This window comes from Raphanus sativus, chromosome 1 (genome assembly GCF_000801105.2).
Source record: "Raphanus sativus cultivar WK10039 chromosome 1, ASM80110v3, whole genome shotgun sequence".
NCBI classification, from domain to species: Eukaryota; Viridiplantae; Streptophyta; class Magnoliopsida; order Brassicales; family Brassicaceae; genus Raphanus; species Raphanus sativus.
In genome coordinates this window covers 11,480,412-11,505,382 of record NC_079511.1, presented here as the reverse complement: position 1 = coordinate 11,505,382, position 24,971 = coordinate 11,480,412, and the positions used below count along the sequence as shown (strand labels likewise).

Here is a 24,971-nt window from a genome sequence, read left to right as displayed (position 1 = left end):
CTTCATATGGACATGGTCTTTGTTCACTGTTTACATGATTTGCTCTTTCATGACACTTCAAAGTCCAAGATTCTTCACTACGTCGAATATTTACTACTCCATATGATATGATCACTCCATATGATATGATCATATGATGACACCACATTGTATGGATTCCGATTTACGTTCCTCACCCACACAGAGACATGAGTTAAATCAGTTGATTACGTGCAAACGACACGCGTTATAATAAGTAAGGATTTTACTCTTCTTTCAATGGATCCAGATATTAAGTGTGTGAGTTGTCGACAATGAAACACACACACACATACATATATATATACACAAATTTTCACTAGTCCTTAATTATTATTTTAATTTATTTTCCTTAAAAAGCTTGAAAGCTAAGGAGTAATTTGTGGAGAACAAGATTCTGTGATATGAAATAATAATGACTTCGATTTGTTTGGTTGTGAAATGGGATGTTGTTTTGTTTCTTTTCCAAATATCTGTGGGCTCTAAGTTCCAACCCCGTTTCCTTTAGGTCACATGTATGTAGATGTATATGTATGCATATACATAAAGACAGAGAAATGAAAAAGAAGATGACTGTATGCAAAGAAGATTAAACAATCAAAGACCATACAATGCCTTCTCCAGGTAAGGTGCGAGGTCAATGAAACAATTAACATAAAGAAGAAACTTTTTTCCAGGAAAATAAGAAAAAGAGAAGAATAAAGGCAATAAAGAGAACTTTTAGGCCTCGGAAAAGAGAGCTGAAACAAAAGTTGATTTCAGAAAGCAAAACCCTTTGTTTCTCCCTCTTAACTCATCTCCCTTTCTTCCTCTCTACTAGATAAAGCTGAGACAGCACTATCCACCAAATAAAGAGAAAACCTCTAATCTTCACATGAAAAACAAAAGATTCTTCGATTTTGTTTTTCTTTTTCGGTAATCACACAGTAATAGTACACTTCTTCCAATACCACAACTATTTAGAAAAATAAGAAGTGATTATTATAAACCGCATCCGATGATAGACTACGAGAGAAACAACAACCATGTCTCTTCATCTTCCTCCGATCTCCTTCTTGCCATCAATGAAACCCCAGTGAACAACAAGAGAAAAAGGAGACCAGCAGGGACACCAGGTTTGCTTTATTTACAATTCATCTTAAGTCTTTTGATTATCTACTCTTAGGTTTCCAATAATTCAGCTAAAATAATATTCCACATAAAGTATATATGACTATTTTTTGGATTGCTTTTTGTAAACTCAGCTAAAGATTTTATTAATTTTGGTGTATTGGATAATCCAAAATAGGTTATATATCAATATAATCTTTTCAAATCTTGTGTATCGGTGGCAACAGATCCAGATGCAGAGGTTGTATCTTTATCACCAAGAACGTTGCTAGAGTCAGATCGGTACGTGTGTGAGATCTGCAACCAAGGGTTTCAGAGGGATCAGAATCTCCAGATGCATAGAAGAAGGCATAAAGTACCATGGAAGCTACTGAAGAGGGAGAAGAAAGATGAAGAGGTGAGGAAGAGAGTTTATGTGTGTCCTGAGCAGACTTGTCTCCACCACGACCCGTGCCACGCACTAGGAGATCTGGTCGGAATCAAAAAGCACTTTCGCAGGAAACACAGCGCAATCAAGCAATGGGTTTGCGAGAGATGCTCAAAAGGCTACGCTGTTCAATCTGACTACAAAGCCCATCTCAAAACATGCGGCTCACGCGGTCATTCCTGCGACTGCGGCCGCGTTTTCTCCAGGTTCTTGATCTTCATCATCATTATCTCTTAATGTATTATAATCATGTAAAAATAAGTGGGGGTCAATTTACTCGATGTTCTGTGGAAACCCTAGTTAGTTTTTCTGGTGCTGATGATTTGATTTCTTGGGAAGTTTGACTATTTTCTTCTTGATAATTTATTAATACAATTTAACTTAGTGTTCAGAAAGTATATAATTGAAATTTTGGAATCTATAAACTGAAAAAAAAAATATTTTCTGTGATGGTGTGTAATGTTGTTACATTACGGGTATATCTATACAATATCTATAACGCACATAGATTTGTGCTTTTTGTTTTGTTTTGAATGTGTATATAGATCTACACAACCTACCAATAGAAGCTCAGTCTTTTGACTGTTGCCAGATATGCTTATTTCTTATAATTATCAGGTAGTTGTAAGTGGTAGACTTTTGTATATGATCTCACATTGACCGCATTATAAATTTCCACTCCAAACACTTTGTTGCATTTATTTAATAGGCAAACTAAAAAGTCTTTAATCCCGTAATCCCTTTTCCAGATACCTAAATCCATAATTCAGTTTAATTTTATATTATTGCCTTTGATTACGTACGTACTCCATCAAGCATATTTATTCCTCTTGATAACTATTCAATTTTTATCATATTACTTAAGACCATACACGAATTGAAATATTGAATTGTCTCTCATATCTATATATGGACTAATTACAACTCTTTCATTATTGATTCTTTTCCTATTTTTTAGGGTTGAGAGTTTCATAGAGCATCAAGATACTTGCAACATCCGGCGACCTCAACCCACCAACCCCCCGCGTCCTCTACAGCAGAACATATCAGGCCATTCAACTCCATCAAGAACCTTTTCGACCACAAGCATTGGACCTTCACTGCATGGACTTCCTATGTTAAGGCCACCACAAGCGTCCCATCAACAGTCACTAGCTTTTTCTTACCCTGTCGATGCATCTTCATCTCCTTTCGAAAGCCTCCAGCTTCAACTGTCTATAGGAATGGCGAAAACATCATCAAACATGAAAAGAAACGAAAAGGAAGAGATGAGTGTAGCATTGACAGCGAATGAGGAAGCGAGGAGAGCGGATGAAATGAGACAAGAAGCGAAGAGGCAGATAGAGATGGCGGAAATGGATTTAGAGAGGGCGAAGAATATAAGGAAACAAGCGGAAGCCGAGCTGGAGAAAGCTCAGTTTGTTAGAGAAGAAGCAATGAAGAGAATAAATGCAACAATGTTGGAGCTCACTTGTCGTTCTTGCAAGCAACTGTTCCAGCTCCCAGTTATGGCTGATGAGAGTAAAACGTCTCTTGTTATGAGTTATGTTTCCTCTGCGACAACGGAAGGGGAATGTGAATGATTCTATACTTCTTCATTAATCCCCACAAAGTCGGGCAAAGGAAAAAACATATGGTTTTGTATGAAATGATTGTATTTAATTTAGTGGTTGCCATTGTGTGGATCATTTTTTACTATGTGCATCATTTACCTTGTCCACCGTAAATTCCGAGAACTATTTGGAATTTTATCGGTTATAATAAGTTAATTTATTTGTTGGTTTTGTTTTTTTCTGGTTTTAGGAAGATATTAATAAATGTTTTTCCAAACCAAAAACAAAAGATGGTAGTTATTGGTGTGGGGTTGGCTGATTGATTGGTGTAAGTTGAAACTTATGATTATGGAACATTAAGCGTAATAAAAAGGTTTTAGAAAATGTTTTGTTCTCTTTATAAACTAATGGACCGTTCTAGAAAAAAACAAAATTAATGAATTGATCACTGATGGAGGAGGGGAAACAGTAATTTGCATTAAATGCGAGAGAGAATTGATAGATGGTCGAATTAAGACCTAAGACCACCTGCAACGGTGAAAACAAACGAATCCTTAGCTAAAAAAAATTAGTATAAAATGTTGTAGGTTCTACGTTTTTTGGTTCTAGTGCCAACAAAACCTTTTCTACTCCTTCGCTAAGGATCAATCTTCTGGGAGTAATGTTACTGTACACAGGTTTCAGAGCCTGTGATTGGCTGTTTCCTTTTTTTTTTCTTAAATTGAAAAAAAATAATAATAAAATAATATAAAAATATCTAGGGTATAGAGCCAACATAATATCACCATTGCTGCTGCTCTAAGATTCTCAGGTATAAATGATTGATGTTCACTTAATAAAATATGATCATGAGTCACCCCTTTCTCTTTCTCATCTTTACATTATTGTAGTTGTAGCCTAGTCTTAATTCAACTAAACAAGGAGCCATTTTTGTTTTGAATGAGAACGAGGAACCATCTCTCTCACATAGACGAATCTTCTAAGATACCATGAATTCAATATACTATAATGTTATTGTAAGAGCCAGCATGACAAGAAAGTTGCATCGAATTTTTTTTTTTAAGAAATTTAGTTTTTATATGGTTTCTTATCTACTTGATATTAGAACTTAAGACAGTATCTTAGGCTTCGAATGGTAAAATCGGTTCAAGCAGTGCAGATCAAGCAGATTAAGCGAATCAAGCAGGAAAAGTGCAGATTAAGCAGTAGAAGTGCAGATTAAGCAGGAGAAGTGCAGATCAAGCGGATCAAACAGGATCAAGCGGATCAAACAGGAGTTACAGAACATGTAGGAAAAATACGGATCAATCAGAACAAATAGTTATTATAGTTTTAAATGATAAAAATCCAAATAAAATAGATAAAATATTTAAAAGATTATAATAAAATATATCAAAGTATATAATATATAAATATAGTATATAAATAACAAAAAGTATTGAACTAAATCTATAATATCATAATTTTAAAATAAAAATTTAATGATATATCTCTTCCATTATTGTTCATATTTCAATTATATTACTATATATTTACATAACACATATCATAATTAAATATATAAATAAAATATATATCTCTCTTCATAAGTATACATATTTAAATTATATTATTATATATTTGCGTGATACAAAATATGCATCTCTTACATTAGTATACATATTTAAACTATATAACTATAGATATACATAATATATTGAAATATGTATTATATTAAAATAATTATTTTAAAAAGTAAAAATTATATGACAAAAACTAATAAGTAGAGAATAATAATTTTGTATTGTTAAAGTCGTAAACAAAATAAAGTAAAAATATTATATTCATAAAACTAATAAATATATTTTAAGGTTATGTGTTGTAACAAAGTTATTTATTAACCAAACAAAAAAGCAGATCAACACCATCAAATGTTGACGGATGAGATCTGCATGCAGATCTCCTGCTTTTTCTACAAAAAGACAAAAAATATTGAACTGTATGCAGATCTCCCGCTTGAACTGATTTTACAAACAGAAAATGATGAATGGTGAATGCAGTGCGGGAGAACTGCATGTGGCGGGAGAACTACATTTGTCCCGCTGCTCCATTCGGATACTTAGTACATTTGCAAAAAAAAAAAGACAGTATCTTAGTATATAACCTGTTCTTTTAGTATGAAATTTACCAATACTAATGTTGTATATGATGAAGTAATGAGGTAGTACTATTATCTAAACGAGCAGCTTATAGATATTGAAAAAGAGAGTCTATATCATTTGTTGATAGGTTAATTATTCTGAGCTTTTGAATGGTTAAACAAATACTATAGTATATCAAAAGAAAACCTATTGGAAACCGATCAAGCATGTGCGATAAAATGGGAGGAACAAATTCAAAAGATACCATCGTGAAAAAGCCAAAGTCAGTGTCAAAGGGAGTGAAAAAAAGAAAGATATGCAATGATGTAGAGAGGTAGGGAGGGAGTAAATGCCGTGTTTAAGAGCAGAAGTAGTTGTCGTTTGCCTTTTTAGAAGAAAAAGGAAACGACATGAATTTCAGTGCCAAAAAGATTGGTTAGGAGTCAGGCTTCAGTCTTTCTCACCTGACTCTTCCCTCACTTTCATGATTTCATTTCTTATCTCACTCTGTTCACTTTTCTTACTCCTTTAAAGCCCCACACACACTCTCTCTCTCTTCTCATGTCACTTCGTGATCTCCACAATCTTGCAATCTTTTTGTGTATAACGACAAGGACAAAATTCTAAAAAGGATAAATATATGAAACTTGATTTAAAATCTAATTTATCTACATTTGTATTGGATATGCAAGTTGGCAAACCCAACTATAAGGGTCAAACGCGATTCAGCAATCCGCAATATGAAACAATCGTCTGAAATTGGACTTGAATATATTTGAAATTGGGATACATAATAATTTGCAATGTATATAGTGCTTAACCATAGGATACTTCGTTTGGTCAAAATATCATTACATGTTTTTAAAAAAGTTCAGACGTTTACGTAATGGCACCACTTTACAAGAAGTATGACAATGGGCCCAACGACTAAGACCCATCAGACTTCAAACGAGATCCGTTATGGAGAACAGAGGAAGGCGACAAAACAGAGCAACGACTCTGCGTACGGAAGAGAAGAGCTCGCGGTCAAGAACAGATTCGAGACCTTATCCAGACTGGTCAAGGATGACTAGGAGACAAGCTGGCTAATGAAGATAAGGTCGGCAAAGGTCTCTAGAGTTTTTGTAAGCTCTCTATATAAGAGCATTATTTTCATTCTTGTAAATCATCTTGAATATATGAAAGTAAATCAGAAAAGTTTCAGTCTTTACTAAAGATTCATATGGTATCAGAGCCATTCTAAGCTCTCACAGGCGTATCAATGGTTGATCCTCAGTATCCGTTCCCAAGCAAAATCCATGTCGTGAGCTCTGTCACGTTGAAGCTCACAGACAGTAACTACCTACTGTGAAAGACGCAGTTCGAGTCTCTCTTGTCCAGTCAGAAGCTCATCGGGTTCGTGAATGGTGGAATCGTCCCTCCAGCTCAAACCAATCAAGTCGAAGAAGGTGGTGTTGTCACAGTGGTCCCTAATCCTGTCTACGAGTCGTGGTTCTGTTCTGACCAACTCGTGAGGTCTTGGCTGTTTGGAACTCTCTCAGAAGAGGTCCTTGGCTCGGTTCACAACCTTTCCACGTCTCGCGAGATCTGGTTGTCGTTAGCAGATAACTTCAACAAAAGTTCGTTGTCAAGGGAGTTCTCACTTCGTTGCAGCTTGCAGCTCATCTCTAAGAAAGACAAGAGCTTGGCTGAGTATAGTCGTGAGTTTAAAGCCATCTTTGATTCATTGAGTTCCATTGGGAAGCCTATAGAGGAGTCAATGAAGATCTTCGGGTTCCTTAATGGTCTGAGTCGTGAGTACGATCCAATCACCACGGTGATACAGAGCTCTCTCTCAAAGTTTCCTCCTCCTACGTTTAATGATGTGATCTCAGAGGTCCAAGCTTACGACACCAAACTCAAGTCTTACGAAGAAACTGCAGTAGTCGCAGCTCAACAACAAGCCTTTCAGGCTCAACAAGCATCATACCAACAGAGCGCACCTCAGTACAACCCAAACTATCGTGGTCGTGGTGGCAGAGGATACCAGCAGAGAGGTCGCGGAAGTTACTCTAGCAGAGGACGCGGGTTTGTGCAGCATCAATCTCAACCAACAGGCAACATGAACCGCCCTGTTTGTCAGATTTGCGGAAGAGTGGGTCACATGGCAGTGAAATGTTACAATCGATTCGACAATAACTACCAGTCTCCTGCACCTCCTCACGCCTTTGCGTCTCTGCAAACGTCAGACCCTACTGGAAAGGAGTGGCTTCCTGACTCGGGGGCCTCTGCTCACATCACGGCGTCTGCATCCAACCTTCATACTGCACCCTACAACGGTTCAGACACAGTGATGGTGGCTGATGGAGCGTACATACCAATCACTCACATGGGATCCGTCACACTCTCTAACCAGTCAGGTAACATCCCTCTAAAAACGTCATTGTCTGTCCTGAAATACAGAAATCTCTGCTGTCAGTGTCCAAACTATGTGATGACTATCCTTGTGGTGTTTATTTTGATGCTTCTAAAGTATGTGTGATTGACTTGGAAACTCAGAGAGTAGTGTCAAAGGGACCACATCGTAATGGGTCATATGTGTTGGAGAATCAAGAGGTAGTGGCGCTATACTCAAGTAGACAAAGTGCAGCAGATGAAGATGTGTGGCATGGGAGACTTGGTCACGCAAACTACCAGATTCTTCAACAACTCGTCAACAACAAGGAGATAAAAGTGAATAAGAGTAAAACCCACCCTATTTGTGAGCCTTGTCAGATAGGAAAATCGTCTAGACTTCAGTTTTTTGCTTCAGATTCTCGTGTTCTGCAACCCCTAGATTGAATACATTGTGATCTTTGGGGCCCTGCACCAGTTGTATCAAATCAGTCTTTCAAATACTATGTTATTTTCGTCGATGACTACTCTAGATACACCTGGTTCTATCCCTTACAAGCTAAATCAGACTTCTATCAGGGCTTTAAAATCTTTCAGAAGATGGCTGAGAACCAGTTTAGTACAAGAATAAAAGTATTTCAGAGTGATGGTGGTGGAGAGTTTACGAGTCAGGCTCTGAAGCAACACTTTGCTGAGTGTGGCATTCATCATCGAATTTCTTGTCCCTACACTCTGCAATAAAACGGAACTGCGGAGAGGAAACATCGACACATTGTAGAGCTTGGTCTCACCATGCTGTTCCAGAGTAGAGTCCCTCTCCAATATTGGGTAGAAGCATTCTTCACTTCTACTTACATTGGAAACATAGTACCAAGTTCTGTTCTCAACGGCTTAAGTCCTCTTGAAGTACTGCAACACAAGAAGCCGGAGTACTCTAGTTTGCGGGTCTTTGGAACAGCTTGTTACCCTTGTCTACGAGCTCAAGCAAGTAACAAGTTTGATCCACGAACTCTCCAATGTGTCTTCATTGGATACCACTCCCAATACAAAGGATACCGTTGTCTCCACCTACCTACTGGAAGAGTCTATATCTCTAGACATGTCATTTTCGATGAAACAATCTTTTCTTTCAAAGATCAATACAGTCATCTTGTCCCAAGATATGATACTCCTCTAATGAAAGCGTGGCAACCTTCTCAGCCAATGTCTAAAGCTCCTTCGCAAGTTCATCATCAGCTGCTCCCTCTGCCTCCTCCTCACCCACAAGAACCACAAGTCCCACAACCCGTACAAGCCCCACCTGACCCTCATGCAGTTGCTCCAGTTCTTATCGTGCCAAACCCAACTGAGAACACACACACGATGACCACAAGATCCAAAGCAGGCGTTCACAAACCCAACACTCGGTATGTGATGTTAGCCTCCAAGTTCTCGACAAAAGAACCAAGGTCAATTGCAGAAACTATGGCTCACCCGGGGTGGAATAAGGGGTCTCGTTTGAAGTCTGATGGGCCTTAGTCGTTGGGCCCATTGTCATATTTCTTATACACTTTAGAGCAGCTTCTGTATACAATTGCACACTTTGTGCTGGTGGCATATTTTGACCCTTCAAATTGGTCAATTTGGACAAAACACCCGTATCTTTGAAGAGAAGTTGTAACCAGAATCTGAAGGAAACTAATGTATTTAGCCGTTGCATTGGATGAAAACTGAATTTTATTTTCTGTACAGTAAGTTTTTATAATTATTATATTTTCACATAATCAAATTTTATATTCCTCTACATATTTAATTTGTCAATAAATCATATTCAAACATATAAATATAAATATAAACTTTTACAATAAATGATATTTTTTTCTTTTTATTTTGATATATACATGTATATATATCTTATTTCCAAATTTTTATCTTTTATATTCCTCTACATATTTAATTTGTCAATAAATCATATTCAAACATATAAATATAAATATAAATATAAACTTTTACAATAAATGATATTTTTTCTTTTTATTTTGATATATATATATATATATATATATATATATATCTTATTTCCAAATTTTTTTTGGTGCATGTTTACATGAATATCATGACGTGGACATGAACATCTGGATGTATAGACGTGGATGGATGTAAATAGGCACACACGCACATTGGTTTACGTAGATTGTCTGATAAGGTTTTTGTTCGAGACACTACACATTGGATGGACAGTAAAACATGATAACATAGTTTCAAAACAAAATCTATTATTGATGACCTTGTACGACCATGAACACATTTTTGTGGATAGGTTTGGATGGACAAATTCGCGTAGACATGTATGTGTGGATAATGTGTGTGGACACATTTGCTAGAGATTTTTTGTGTAAACAATTTACAAGTTCATGACATGTTCAAGATACCATCCGTAATCCAATGACGTCTAATTTCTACAAAATTCAAACTAGTTAAAATATATATTCTGTCAGAAATTCGTTGTTGGTGGTTCCAATTCTGAGCTGTGGATGGGTATAATACGATGGGCGCGTCGTGGATAGCAGATAGGTCTCACCATGCTGTTCCAGAGTAGAGTCCCTCTCCAATATTGGGTAGAAGCATTCTTCACTTCTACTTACATTGGAAACATAGTACCAAGTTCTGTTCTCAACGGCTTAAGTCCTCTTGAAGTACTGCAACACAAGAAGCCGGAGTACTCTAGTTTGCGGGTCTTTGGAACAGCTTGTTACCCTTGTCTACGAGCTCAAGCAAGTAACAAGTTTGATCCACGAACTCTCCAATGTGTCTTCATTGGATACCACTCCCAATACAAAGGATACCGTTGTCTCCACCTACCTACTGGAAGAGTCTATATCTCTAGACATGTCATTTTCGATGAAACAATCTTTTCTTTCAAAGATCAATACAGTCATCTTGTCCCAAGATATGATACTCCTCTAATGAAAGCGTGGCAACCTTCTCAGCCAATGTCTAAAGCTCCTTCGCAAGTTCATCATCAGCTGCTCCCTCTGCCTCCTCCTCACCCACAAGAACCACAAGTCCCACAACCCGTACAAGCCCCACCTGACCCTCCTGCAGTTGCTCCAGTTCTTATCGTGCCAAACCCAACTGAGAACACACACACGATGACCACAAGATCCAAAGCAGGCGTTCACAAACCCAACACTCGGTATGTGATGTTAGCCTCCAAGTTCTCGACAAAAGAACCAAGGTCAATTGCAGAAACTATGGCTCACCCGGGGTGGAATAAGGGGTCTCGTTTGAAGTCTGATGGGCCTTAGTCGTTGGGCCCATTGTCATATTTCTTATACACTTTAGAGCAGCTTCTGTATACAATTGCACACTTTGTGCTGGTGGCATATTTTGACCCTTCAAATTGGTCAATTTGGACAAAACACCCGTATCTTTGAAGAGAAGTTGTAACCAGAATCTGAAGGAAACTAATGTATTTAGCCGTTGCATTGGATGAAAACTGAATTTTATTTTCTGTACAGTAAGTTTTTATAATTATTATATTTTCACATAATCAAATTTTATATTCCTCTACATATTTAATTTGTCAATAAATCATATTCAAACATATAAATATAAATATAAACTTTTACAATAAATGATATTTTTTTCTTTTTATTTTGATATATACATGTATATATATCTTATTTCCAAATTTTTATCTTTTATATTCCTCTACATATTTAATTTGTCAATAAATCATATTCAAACATATAAATATAAATATAAATATAAACTTTTACAATAAATGATATTTTTTCTTTTTATTTTGATATATATATATATATATATATATATATATATATATCTTATTTCCAAATTTTTTTTGGTGCATGTTTACATGAATATCATGACGTGGACATGAACATCTGGATGTATAGACGTGGATGGATGTAAATAGGCACACACGCACATTGGTTTACGTAGATTGTCTGATAAGGTTTTTGTTCGAGACACTACACATTGGATGGACAGTAAAACATGATAACATAGTTTCAAAACAAAATCTATTATTGATGACCTTGTACGACCATGAACACATTTTTGTGGATAGGTTTGGATGGACAAATTCGCGTAGACATGTATGTGTGGATAATGTGTGTGGACACATTTGCTAGAGATTTTTTGTGTAAACAATTTACAAGTTCATGACATGTTCAAGATACCATCCGTAATCCAATGACGTCTAATTTCTACAAAATTCAAACTAGTTAAAATATATATTCTGTCAGAAATTCTTTGTTGGTGGTTCCAATTCTGAGCTGTGGATGGGTATAATATGATGGGCGCGTCGTGGATAGCAGATAGGTACAACATGGACGACTGATGCTTAGATGGATGGTCAGTAGATGAATTAAGTCTAAAAAATAGAATCCTTGTGTAAAGATTTAGATGGATGGTCCTTACAAAATGTCACCCTTGAATACTCGTGGATCACATTTAGTGGTTTAGTTATTTGATGAACTTGTGTTTTGTAGACTGTGGGATAGAATGGGTTAGGAGTGGATATTCTAAAAATTCGATAGCATGAATGAATAACAAGAAACCAAGCTTAAAACTTTTTTTTAATTAAGCTTGGCTTAAACTTTTAAGACTAATGTTGTATTTTAATTTTTTAAGTCAAGAATACTAGCAGAAGGGAACTCAAGAAGATAATCTGGTATTCTACAAACACTAAAGCAACAAAACTTTGACATAAAACTGCAAATACAACCACAAGAGCAAGCATCATCCAAGTGAATGATAGATACGATACAAAAACTTTAAAGAGTTTGATAAAAAAAAAAAAGCTTGGGCCTTTTTTAAGAGGTTTCGACGTCCGAGAGATCCAAACCTTCTCGGTAAAGCTCAAAGTCATTAGGGCTCCATCTGCAGACTAAGTTGAGTTTGAAAGTAGCCAACTTTATTCCCAACAGACGCTGCAAATTATTATCATATATAAGCCATAAGTATAAGCAAAGTTTCAGAAAACAAACGAAAAGGAAAGGCTTTTTAGAATATAGAGAGATTCTTCTTCTTATTTACCAAAATGCGAGAAGATTCTGGTGAAAGAGGTTTGCCTTCTTCACAAACTACAAAGTCCGAGAGTAACTCTACCGTACCTAGATAAATGAATCAGCAAAAGATATTAACATTTTTCTCAAACTTGTGAATGAGAGAGAGAGAGAGAGAGAGAGAGAGAGAGAGAGAGAGAGAGAGAGAGAGGGAAGCTAAAAGTGGCAAAAGATTACAAACCTTTGTTGAGCCGAACAGGCATACCCTGCTTCCTTAGAAACGGTTCCATCTCATGAGTGAACTGTTCTAGAGGACCTTCCTTCAGCTCAACCTGATCAAAATTCAAAAACAGAGTTGTTCAGTAACTAAGACAAAAGGAAACCTCAAAAAGTTCTTGAAATAACGCTGACATTAATTCTATTTACAAACCGTTTCTACTGCAGTGCTTCCGGTCCTTGAAAAGTCTGAATCCTCATAAGCATTAAACAAGCTGCAAAGCATTCAGCATTTTGAACAGTTACTAAAACAATAAGCTAAGCCAGGAAGTCAATGGGATACATTTCAAGCCCCTCACTGTTACCTTTCGACCTCTTCCTTTGGCATATCTGTTACAAGAAGTCCAGCATCACCATGAAGCAGCTGAAACAGCATCCCACAACGTATGTTAAAATATGTAAATGAAGCATTATAAGAGATCCAATATATAAGTAGCAGAGAACACAACCTTGGAGGCTTTAAAGATGCCAGGACGAATTTCATCAGAAGCCGAACGACCAAGAGCAACCTGCATTACTTTGTTTGAACCGAGGAAGAACCTGAACCAATAAGGAACCCAAAACAATATCACCAAACTACAAATCAAAGATTGAATGAAACAAATGCTAATCTTTACAAAAGAGAGAAACCTACTTTCCATTGTGTCTAAACTGCTGTCTAAACTCCTTGAACTTGATGTTTCTCATGTTCTCAAAAGAGAAAACGTAGACAGAATTATATTTTTCAACAGCCTCTCTGATTCCATTTACAATAGTCTCCTTGTGCTCTCTTCCTTTCTTCTTTGTCTTTGATAGAGTAACTGCAACAACAACAATAAAGATTCAAAAGGGGTTTAGAGACCCTAAACCCTTGACGGCGGCTATTAAAACACACAGAGCTTCCCAGCTCAGTAACGAAGTTGCTATAAGTTTTCAAGACAGTAGAACAATCAAAAGAGTGAAGGAAGAAGGAGTTGTGACCTGGTCTGTCTCGCTTTGACTTAGGCATGTCTCAGACTGATGAAGTGAAAAAAAGTGACAGAGCAACCAAAGTGGACGGCTTTGGTTCTTGGACTTTATTCTATATTGCCATAGTACCTTATATGTTTTTTCTATATTACCCCACTAATAAAAAATATTATCCTTTTTATTATATTTAAATCGGAAACATTGAAAAAGACATAACACCCCTTAATGAATCTAAGAAATTACAAACTCAAATCGGATCACCCACCCAAACCCATACCCAGTACGGATCCCAACAGTTTTATAATAAGTAAATGAAAAAAAAAATCAAAATCCCTAATTTTTTCATCTTCTTCTTCACGAGTCTCCTTCTTCATTCTTTTTCTCTGATCTTTTTCAATTTCTCACACAACATATTCTCTATATCTAAACCTTTTCTTTCTAAAAACAGAATCATACACCGAAAAACTACATCAGATCATCTTCGTCGACTCTCCCATGGCGGTTGTGGTCACAATTCTTTTCTTTGGACAACGGACACAGATCACAGTTCGCAACTTTACATTATAGAATTGAAGATTCGATGTGTAAACACCAATTAAAGCCCATAAAAACCGAAGAATCTTTGAAGAAAATCCAAGGCGACCGCATAAAAATTACAGAATCGGCAGAACCCTAAAAAATGAAGAGATAATTATGAAACTGCCACTCATTAAAAAGAACAAAATAATATAACTTGATAATCGAACCCGGGGCTGGTTTGATTAGAAACAAGAACTATGCCACTAGACCACATGTTACTTTTGTTAATACCTACGTAAACTAAGTTTTATATATTTGTATTTTAATATAAAATACACAAAACCATCAATAGTTCAATACTAAATATCGAACCGCAACTCTCTTGATAACAAACAAAAAATATACCACCAAACCAAGTGCAATGCACGTTAGGGTACATGTAGCCCCTAGAAAATTTCCAAAAAAATAGAAAATCTAATTGACTTTTGCTAGGGTACAAATTAGAAATTAGTAACACTGGTCATGTAGGCGGGAAACCTTTTTCAAGAATTTGCATTTAACTTCTGTTCTTAATTTTTTTAATTATTAAATTATAAATTTAAAACATATATACCATTTAAGGGAAATAATTTATATAAGTAATTTATTTAATTTATTTAAAAATTAACTATTTGAATTCTGAATATTTTTTATTTAAATTATTATTTTTTAAAAACGATTTAGTAGAGTCCTCAAATGTTTGGTTGTGAGATTAGTAGAGTGATGTTATTGAGAGTTGTCAATGATTTGGAATCATTGTTTTCGTGATTGAATGATTGAGTGCTTGAATGTTTGGAATCAATGATTTATTTTGTAGATATTGAATGAATTTGTTAGCTTTGGTAGTTATTGAATGTTTATTGTTTATGTAAATATTGAGGGAATGGAGATAATGAAATTTATTTGATACTATATGTTGAGTGTTTCAGTTCTGATTGAATGTTGTTGTTATAGGATATCGAGAGGCTATTGATAATGGTAGGCCGAGGTCGTGGAGGGAATACTGATGAGATTGAAGGGCGCAAGAAGAAGCCTAGAACAGAGGCTTAGAAGACTGAGTGTTTAAAATATTTTGGCTGTATAATATTTATCTCGGCTCTGTTGTGAACTCATGTAGGATACTTTTTTTTTGGATGATATCTCGGCTTGAATGCTATTATGTAGGATGCTTTGTGTTTTGTGATTGTCTTGAAGCAGGTTTGGTTTAATTGAGGACAAGGCAATCCATGTTCTAAGAAAGCAAATTTGTATTACTAGGTTTATTGGTATTACTAAGACAAAAACACTGTCAACACTTCATAAAAAAAAAGAAACCTAAGACACATGTCTAAAACGTGTGAAAAGAAAATAATAATAAACCTAAGACACATGTCTAAAATGTGTGAAAAGAAAATAATAATAAACCTAAGACACATGTCTAAAACGTGTGAAAAGATAATATTAAACAAACATATTTGAATATTAAAGTAATATTTATCTTACTCTTAGTAATACTCAAGGTAGTAGTAATACTTCCTTCTTTATAGTAATACTTTTGCAGATTATAGCATTTTTTTAGTAATACAACGTCATTAAGTTAAATTAATTAATAATACCAATTCATTTAGACATTTTTAGACTGAATATAACACATTGGCAAGAAATGTTTTTAGAAAATATGTGTTTTCAGAAATTCATCTCATCATGGTCTTCCCATCAAGACATTAACAAGGAAGTATAAGGATGTTTTCTATTGAAATGAGAATTTTTCTACCAACTTGAGATTTTAAGAGAATTTTATGTCTATTTTAAAAAATAAACACATGAATGGACATATAATCACGTTAAATATGAGATACATCTTCTAAAAATAAATAATATGAAGAAAATTAAGGTTCTTAGAAACATGCATAACACTTAGTAATACATGGTAGTTTTTGGTAGTTCATGGTAGTACTAGGTAATTCCTAGTAGTCCATATTATACATATTACACATAGTAGTTTCAATAGTAGTACTAGTAGTTCCATATTACACATATTACACATAGTTCAAATCACAAGAGTCTCATGCTACTCGGCGGTTGCAGAAGTACTTCCACACTCAAAATACTCATACAAACGTCCGCCTCTCTCTCCTCTGCTCCTTCCCCTTCCCCTTCCTCGCCCTCTTCCACGTCCACGAGATTCTCCGGCTGATGGAAATTTTTGCTTCTGAGTGGGTCCTTTCTTTTTAACATATAATGGAGGAAGAACTTTGAGTGCTCGAATTTCATCTGGTATAACCCATTCAGACTGATGTGGCACAGGATAAATCGTCCTACAATATGCCAACGCCCAAAGCTCCACCGTATAGTATACCGAACAAAAGTCTTGTAGATGGAGGTCCGTTCCAACGCTCGAATTTCATCTGGTAATGGGAGAAATCATATAATTCCCTGAAAAAAAATAAAATTATGATTAGTTAACCATTTATAGAATCTCAGTTGTCCAAGATATTTGGTACATAGTCGTTCCGGTAATACAAGTAATACATATTTCACTTTAGTAGTACCAGTAGTTCTAGTAGTTCTTATAAATTTTTACTTTTGTTGATTTAACACTTTTAAATGACCAAAAGGGTGTTATACAACCCAAAATATCGTCTACCACTACTGTAATGTATTACTTTTCTTTAAAACAGTAGAAAATAAGAAGAAATATATAAAATCACCCTTAAACATCCCTTTTCATAACAATATACCTAAAACTTCCATTTTTACCTAAAACTTTTGTTTTTCATCGGTTAAAGACTTTTTAATCAACTAACAACGTCTTAGACAACCCAGATTATCGTCCCCAACAAATTTCATGTTTTTCCTTTCAAAATCGTGTTAAAAATAGAGGAAAATACAGAATCTTTTTCAAACATTATTTTTATTTTTCTTTGAAAACTCTCACAAATTTTACATAAATACATTCATATTTTTCGTTACTCATAATGCATAGAACATAAGTAGTATATTATTATGAAAATTTCGTGAAAAAAAATATGAATTTACCTTAAAAATGGCTCCCAAATCGCCAAACAAGTTGTAGGAAGAAGATGTGGTTCGATGGTGGTTGGAGAAAAGGGAGCAAGATGGGAAAAAGGATAGAGGAAGGACAGGTGTATGAAGGAGAGAGGTGGTGAGAGGGTGGGGTTGGCTGTTAGGTTTTGGACTTTATGGTCCGATTTATGAGGGAGAGAGAATTAGATATGTTTTTAATATTTATAAAAAATGAAAGAGAAACGTGGAGGGGGGACCACAAGTTTTTAATGTTTTAAAAATGGGAAAGAAAAACGTGGGGGACCACAAATAACATAATAATATAATAGTGAGGGTAAGAAGGAGAAGAGAAAAATGAAAAAAAAAGGTGTGGCAATTAGAATTTTGGTGTGGCAAAGAGAATAGAATTTTTTAAAGTGTGGCAAATAAGAATACTCTCCTTGGTTCTTTGAGCTCCTGTCAATATTTTGTTTTCACACAGAAACTGAAACCCTCGTTCCCCGCTTTAGTTCGTCCTTTTATTTCCGACCCGTACTTAACCCGACCCGGATTAGGCCCACCGTGATCTCGTCCGGCCCATTGTTTGAAATCTTGGCCATTGTGTATCTAAATTATTTTTGTTAAACTTTAGTATATATAAACTAGATTCTGATCCGCTCTTAAAAGGACGGGTATATTTTTTGTTTTAATTTTAATTTTCATATTTGTATGTGTTTTTATGGTTATATTTGTGAATAAGTCTTAATCAAAATACATTTTATTGAATAATTGCAATTTAAAATTGATCTGGTATACGTTCGGTTAGGACTGGGTTGCGGGTTAAACCTGATTCGCTGACCCGTCAACCTGCGGATTTCAATTTCTTTTGGTCAAAAAGTCTGACCCGCATAATCCGCAAAAAATAATTTTGTATTTGTTCCGCTTAATTTTGCGGTTATCGGGAGATTATATTTTTTTTGATCCGCCTTAAAAGGGCGGATATATTTTTTGTTTTATATCTTCTTAGAAATTTAATTTTTATATTTTTGTTCTTAAGTCATATTTGTGATTTTAGTCATATTTGTGATTTTAGTCATATTTGTGATTTTCTTGGTATAATATTTCTCCTAAATGGTTAATAAGAGGTTTTAATCTATTTTATTAAAATAGTTGAACCACACCTATATCTATAAAAAATTATAATTATAAAATGACTATAAAAAACTGAAACATAAAATTAAAATTTTCAGAAAAATTTTAAACAAAAAACATATCCGCCCTTTGAAAGGGCATGTCATAATCTAGTAATAATATTAAATAAGAATACTAATTTACTTTTTTATTAATAACTTATAATATTTTTATATTTTTTAAGATTTAAAACTTAATTTTATAATAATTTTAAAATATTTTTGAACACGCAAGATTCTTACATTTGCACTGAACAGGCAAGCTATTATATGTTGATAAAATAATCATTTAAAATAACCGAATTTATATGTACATATTAGTCGACCATATAGATATTTATTATCAGATGCTGAATACATTTTATAACTGTCGAGTACTATATGTGTATAATACGAAAGTGGTTGCGAGAATATTGGCACTAAAGGGGAAGTTACAAAATTCAATATTATTAATCTATTCAATATTATTTCTGTAACTAAAATAAATAAATAATTGGATATAACCTTGCATCAATTGGTCATGTTGAAGAATTAATAGAATAGACTAGATTTTGACCCACCCTTCAGAGGGCGGGTATATTTTTGTTTTCAATTTTCTTTTTAGAAATTTAATTTTATATTTGTGTATTTTGGAATCATATTTGTGTTTTTTTAAATCATACATGTGTATAATACTTTTCTTAAAAAATATTAGAAAGAAATTTTGATAATTGTGTTGAATTTGTGATGTTGCATAACTATGCTCTTGTATCCAATTTTCTGAAGTTCGATCTGGACCTGCAGTTCAAATGGTAAACCTGGTAACCCGGTTTGAGTTTTAAGAAAAAAAAATATCATTTAATAATTTGGTATAACCCAAAACCGATTATGAGTTGAATCACTGGTTGAACCAATATGTAACTTTAAATTATTAACTTTTTGGGTTTTTAGTTATATTATTAGAATGTGTTTTTTTCTAAATAGTAAATTAGATTTTTATTTTATACTAAAATAAGATTATATTATCTTGTGGATTATGTTAATTGTTATGATTTAGCATTGTTTATTTTGTTATCGATTATATATTATAATATATAATTATCAATAAACTAATTATTTGTATATGCAACCAATAGTTTTACATGCAACCAATAGTTTTCCACGGAAAATGTCCAAGAAGCTGATTGAAAAGTAAAAAATCAGCGACTACATTTAACGTGCCGAAGATTCTAGGAAACCTAATTTTTTCAACCTTCCAATGATCAATCAGGTACAAAGGTCCATGTGGACTGGACAAATAAGTGTAGTTGTTTGTTAGCTTTTTTTCCTTTTACCGTTGGTGAAATTTGTAATAGTGTACATCGAAGTCTCATACTTTTTTTTTTGTCAGCAACATTACAGACAAGTCTGATACTATGTTATTAAATCAAATGGTTTTTAAAGTGTTATATCAGAAAACCAATATCAAATCAACCCGTACTATAAACCGATTAATGTTTTTGTTAATGTTTGAACATTTTAATTTTATATATTTTTAAGTAAATATAAATATATAAAAATTGGTTAATATGGTTTTCAATAAATTAAAGTAAAATCATATTTAATAAATATTTTTTAAACGAATAGCCTATCTAAAACCCGTTAAACTAAATGAGTGTATATGAATATTTATTTCTATTAAAAATTTATTTAAATTCTATTTTAACATCATGTCATGTGCTTTGTTAATTGATAAATTTAAAGGGTTAGGAAACCAAAATTTGAAATTGAGCTAATAATAATATATTTCAAACCTATACCATACAATTAACATTAAAAATTATATAAACATAATAATCATTGACTTACAAAATATTTTGGTGGCCTAGTGGAAACCATACGCGCATGTTTCTTTATCCCGGGTTCGATCTACTCACAGCATTTTTCAGTTTTTCTATTTTTTTGTTTTTTTTCACTAATGGCATAAGCGTAATTTTCTTATCTTTTTCCTTAGTCGAATTAGGTTAAGCAGAAAAGAGTTATAACCGCCTTGGTTTTGTATGTTTCATTCTCCTTAATCAAGTTTCGCTGCCTTTTTCATTTGCACAACGATTCAGAGATTCAACCAGCGATTCAAAGTTTCAAACTTTTGCTGTTCAAAGTTTCGAATTTTTCATTTTTGTATTTATACACGAATTGTTAGATCTTCACAATAGTTTTTCTGTACAAAGATTGCAGCTTCTTATTCATTTTACTTGTTACTGTACATTGCATTATAAAACCAAAAACAGTCATGGTTAACCATGAATATATAAGTTGATTGTCTGAATTTTACTTGTTATGTTATATTGGAAGATAGAGATTAGAGAGTGAACAAAAAAAAGATAGAGATTAGAGATGTAACTGCTCGTGCGAACTGATCTACAGGAAGAAGCATAACTGATTCTATTTCTGCAGTTACTACAAAAAGGTGTGTATATATTTATATAATGCAGTTATAAAATTTAAAAAATAGACACAACATTTATCAACTGGACATGTTGAAGAATTAATAGAATAGATTACTTAATTTTGTCCCAACCTAAAACATATACATCAAAGTTTACATGTGACAAACAGAAGAGAGGTTCGAGTAATCAATCCATGAAAACATTATTAGTCTTCAAGGCCTTTTTACTTAAGAGTTCAGAATGACACAGAAGTGAATATAAACAACATAAATTGCTATCCGGAATTATTAGTTTTCGTTCAAAAGGTTCGTTTTCGTTCTAATTTGGCTTAGGCCCGGGTATTCGGTTTTTCGGATTGGTTAACTCGGGTTCAAGTTTTTTTTTTGGTTTTGGACTTCAGGTAACCAAATAGGAACCGTTCAAAAATCGGTTCGGATCAGTTTCGGTTCAGATCGAATAATTATGTCATGAACAAGTAACTACCCAAAAGTAATCTGGTCCGGTTTGGTTATGTTACTTTTGTACTCAATCTACCCAAAAATACTTTAAAGTTTAAAGTAACTAATCTATCCGAATTATCCAAAAAATACTTGAAATACTTAATTTAAAAAAAGAATGTTAAAGTTTATAAAATAATGTTTAATTTAAAATTATAACTAATGAAATTTAAATGTTTTAGTATTGAATTCAAATGTAACTAATTATATTTTTGGATTTATAACACAATTTAAATATTTTAGTTGTTTAAAATCAAATATAAGTAATATTTTTAAATATATATTATATTTCGGGTATCAAAAAGTATCCATTCTTTTATCAGTTCAGTTCTGCTTCGGTTTAGATGTCCACAAGAGAGAAAAAGATATATTTTTCATAGTTTCAAGCCGATGATCGGAGGCTTCTCCAACTCCGACATCGGCCCTCTGATCATCGGCTTGTTTAATTCGTTTTGCATCTCTTTCTAGGATCTGTTTTGTTTCTAGTTGCTGTTTTATTGCCAATTTATTTTGAATCTGGGAAGGTTTTTTATTGTTCTTTTGTATGCTTCTTCTAATTGGTTTGGAAAGACAAAACTTTCGGTTCAGTTGAACTGTTAAGAAAAGGTAATTGACAGATCTACTGCGGATGGTGGCGACAGGTCTTACCGGCTTCAATCGTTGATGGTTCTTCATTCGATGGTGATGGAGTTCTTGCTGCAAACTACAGTTACTTCAAAACGCAGCATGAAGTTTTATGGAACGGTAATCTCTTTGACTCTTCTAATAGAGCAAAATAGAGAGTTGTCTTATCTTGGTGGCTCCTACTAAAGTATTAAAAAGAGAATGACAATCACTTTCAACTCACTCTGAAGTGTGGTGTTTTTGGATTAATATGAAGATTATCTCTTTTGAGATTCGTCTATTTCAGAAGCAAATATGAAGCTTTTATATGAAAAATCTTTAGTCATCGATACGCAAAATAGATGTGTTAGTTTATTTTGGATCCCTACTGATGTATCCCTTTTCTATGTTGTTTTGTTGGTTCTCATTGTTTAGAACTTTTTGTCTTGAAAATGCTTAATAATACAATTCAGCGATAAAAAAAAGATGTCCACAATATTTTAAAGATAAGAACCATTTGAGTTATTATATTTTCTAGTTCGGTTTCAGATCAGATAATTTTGGTTCAGTATGGTTTGATTTTTTGGTTCCGGTTAATTTTGTCCAGGCCTAATTTGGCTGATAGCTCGATCTTTAAAATCCGAATAATACTTTTCTTAACTTCTTTCGGTAGTAGTCGTAGTAATCCACAAAGTGAGAGAAGATTACTTAAATCAAATCAAACTTGTATTAACTCAACTTGATTTTGCTTATTTGTCGTATTCTCTATGATTTTAGATTATTTTACTTATTTGTCATGTTTTCCATAATTTTAGACTCATTTGTCGTATTTTCTATAATTATAGATAACTTTGATTATATATTACATTTTTTTCATAATTCAAGTCAATTTTGCTTATTTATCATGTTCTTAATACTTTTGACTAATGAGTCATCAATTTAAACATGTACTATTATTTGACACTTTATTAAATAAGTATTTTGAGAAGTAAAATTAATTATTTGTTCTGTTTTTCATAATTTATCATATTCTTCAAGATTTTAGGCCGAATCTTTAGTTTTAATAAATAACTTTAATTAAGCTGATTAGACTTTTGATATCTTTAGTGAAAAAATATATTATTCATTATTTACCTTGATCACAATTAATATTATAAAAATATTTCAGAAAATAAATAGAAAACACGTTTAAAAAGGAATAGATAATTCCATGTATTTATTTTGTGTTTATTTGCATTTTTTCTTATTTGTTAATCTTTTTTAATTAGTAGTATATACACACATATAATGATTAGATTTATCGTTATACTAATATATTAAAATTATTTTTATAAAAGATAAGAGAAAATTATTTATATTTCCATGTCATTACGCGAGTACAGGATTGATGAGCTTAATGGCTTTCTTCCAATCGACTATTTATGCATTGTGTGTGGAGAGGGGTTGGTCACAATGGAAGCTCGGCTGGGACATTAGGTTATGGACCGTTGCATATTCGGTATATATCAATTTCTATTTTAAGACATTTTTGGGATATAATATGTGCTATTAAACCTCTTTAAATTGAATTAACACTATTACCAAATATTGAACAAATTAACTAGGGAACAATGGGGACAGCACTAGTTGTAGCACTAATGTCAATTTGTGGGAGGCTAAGGGGTCCCCTCTTTGTTGCCGTCTTCAACCCCCTTTTGCTCGTGATTGTTGCCTTAGCTGGTAATTTGTTCTTGGGCGAAAAACTTTACTTAGGAAGGTAAAATGCAGTATACATAAGAAAATAATGCATTATACATTTGAGGATTTCGGCATATATAAACATGTGTATATGCATATACTAATAATAATTTAAAATTTTTAGTGTACTAGGGGCAATTTTGATTGTATGCAGGCTATATGTTGTGTTATGGGGAAAACATAATGAGATGAAGAAAATGCTACATGGATTACTTCCACTGGAGGAAAACGAAACACATAAATCAGTTGAGACTTTAGTTGTTAGTAGTAGCAACATCAACTCTTCTGTAGAAATGAAAATGATGGAGGATGGTACACGCGAAAGAAAAGAAGTGGCGATGGCATCATGTCACTGATGCTTGAATTAAACCTATCAGTTCAAAACTAACAATTATATTAGTGCACAGAAATCTTGACTCAAGAGAAATGATGTTTTTACCATTAAAAAAGGCAATAATTAGTGCACAAACCCAAAACTTCCAAATTTAGATCTTTACCAAGTGTACATGGCTTTGCGCATGTTGCTTATTGACGCAGGAGCGTTTTCCTCTATTTTGGAATTCTCTTGTGAATGATGTTTACAAGGTTGACTTTCTTTGGTCTAGACTATAGCCAGAAACTCATGTTAGAAGTGAGAAACGGCCGTGAAGAAGAAACTTTGTCAAAACCTTGAAATAAAACTCCAATGAAACTGTCAACTGTCCAATATTTTAGTTGATTTAAATATTTTATAATTAGAGAATTTATTGGTAGATGCTCATACTACGAGATCATGACCATTTAAACATTTCACTAAAAGAAGCTCACAATGATAGAAAAAATTAAAATAAATTTATTATTTTAATAGGTGGGTTGATATTTTAAAATATTTTAATGACAATTTTCATCGTTTAAAACACTTATTTAATAAATAAATTTTTTATTATTATAAGATATTTTTGGTTAGATATTTCCAGTGACAATGACTTGAGTATCCTAATAATATATATACTGAAAAAAAGAAAAAAAATATTGTGTTTAAATAAAACTGGACAATTCATACAAAAACATTTTGCCAACTAAATGAAACACATTAGAAAAAATGGAAGAGAATCTAAACCCAAAACTTCCAAATTTGGATCTTTACCAAGTGTACCAAGGCTTTTATCTCTTTTGG

The 24,971-nt window shown here is 33.5% G+C and overlaps 2 protein-coding genes across 2 annotated transcripts; one reads left to right on the top strand and one right to left on the bottom strand.

Annotated features, from left to right (window-relative positions):
- The first annotated feature begins 595 nt into the window (after window positions 1–595).
- On the top strand, window positions 596–3,392 carry LOC108853267 (protein indeterminate-domain 16). The gene is made up of 3 exons (XM_018626703.2): window positions 596–1,133; window positions 1,356–1,761; window positions 2,514–3,392. Exons 1-3 carry the CDS (start codon window positions 1,016–1,018, stop codon window positions 3,136–3,138), a joined length of 1,149 nt encoding a protein of 382 aa, XP_018482205.1. The 5' UTR covers window positions 596–1,015; the 3' UTR covers window positions 3,139–3,392.
- Window positions 3,393–12,294: 8,902 nt separating this feature from the next.
- On the bottom strand, window positions 12,295–13,942 carry LOC108851010 (uncharacterized). The gene is made up of 8 exons (XM_018624448.2): window positions 13,850–13,942; window positions 13,524–13,689; window positions 13,339–13,429; window positions 13,195–13,253; window positions 13,044–13,104; window positions 12,855–12,945; window positions 12,645–12,721; window positions 12,295–12,538 (listed from the first exon to the last, which is right to left on the bottom strand). The coding sequence occupies exons 1-8, from the start codon at window positions 13,875–13,877 to the stop codon at window positions 12,422–12,424; spliced, it is 690 nt and encodes a 229-aa protein (XP_018479950.2). The 5' UTR covers window positions 13,878–13,942; the 3' UTR covers window positions 12,295–12,421.
- Window positions 13,943–24,971: the final 11,029 nt, after the last annotated feature.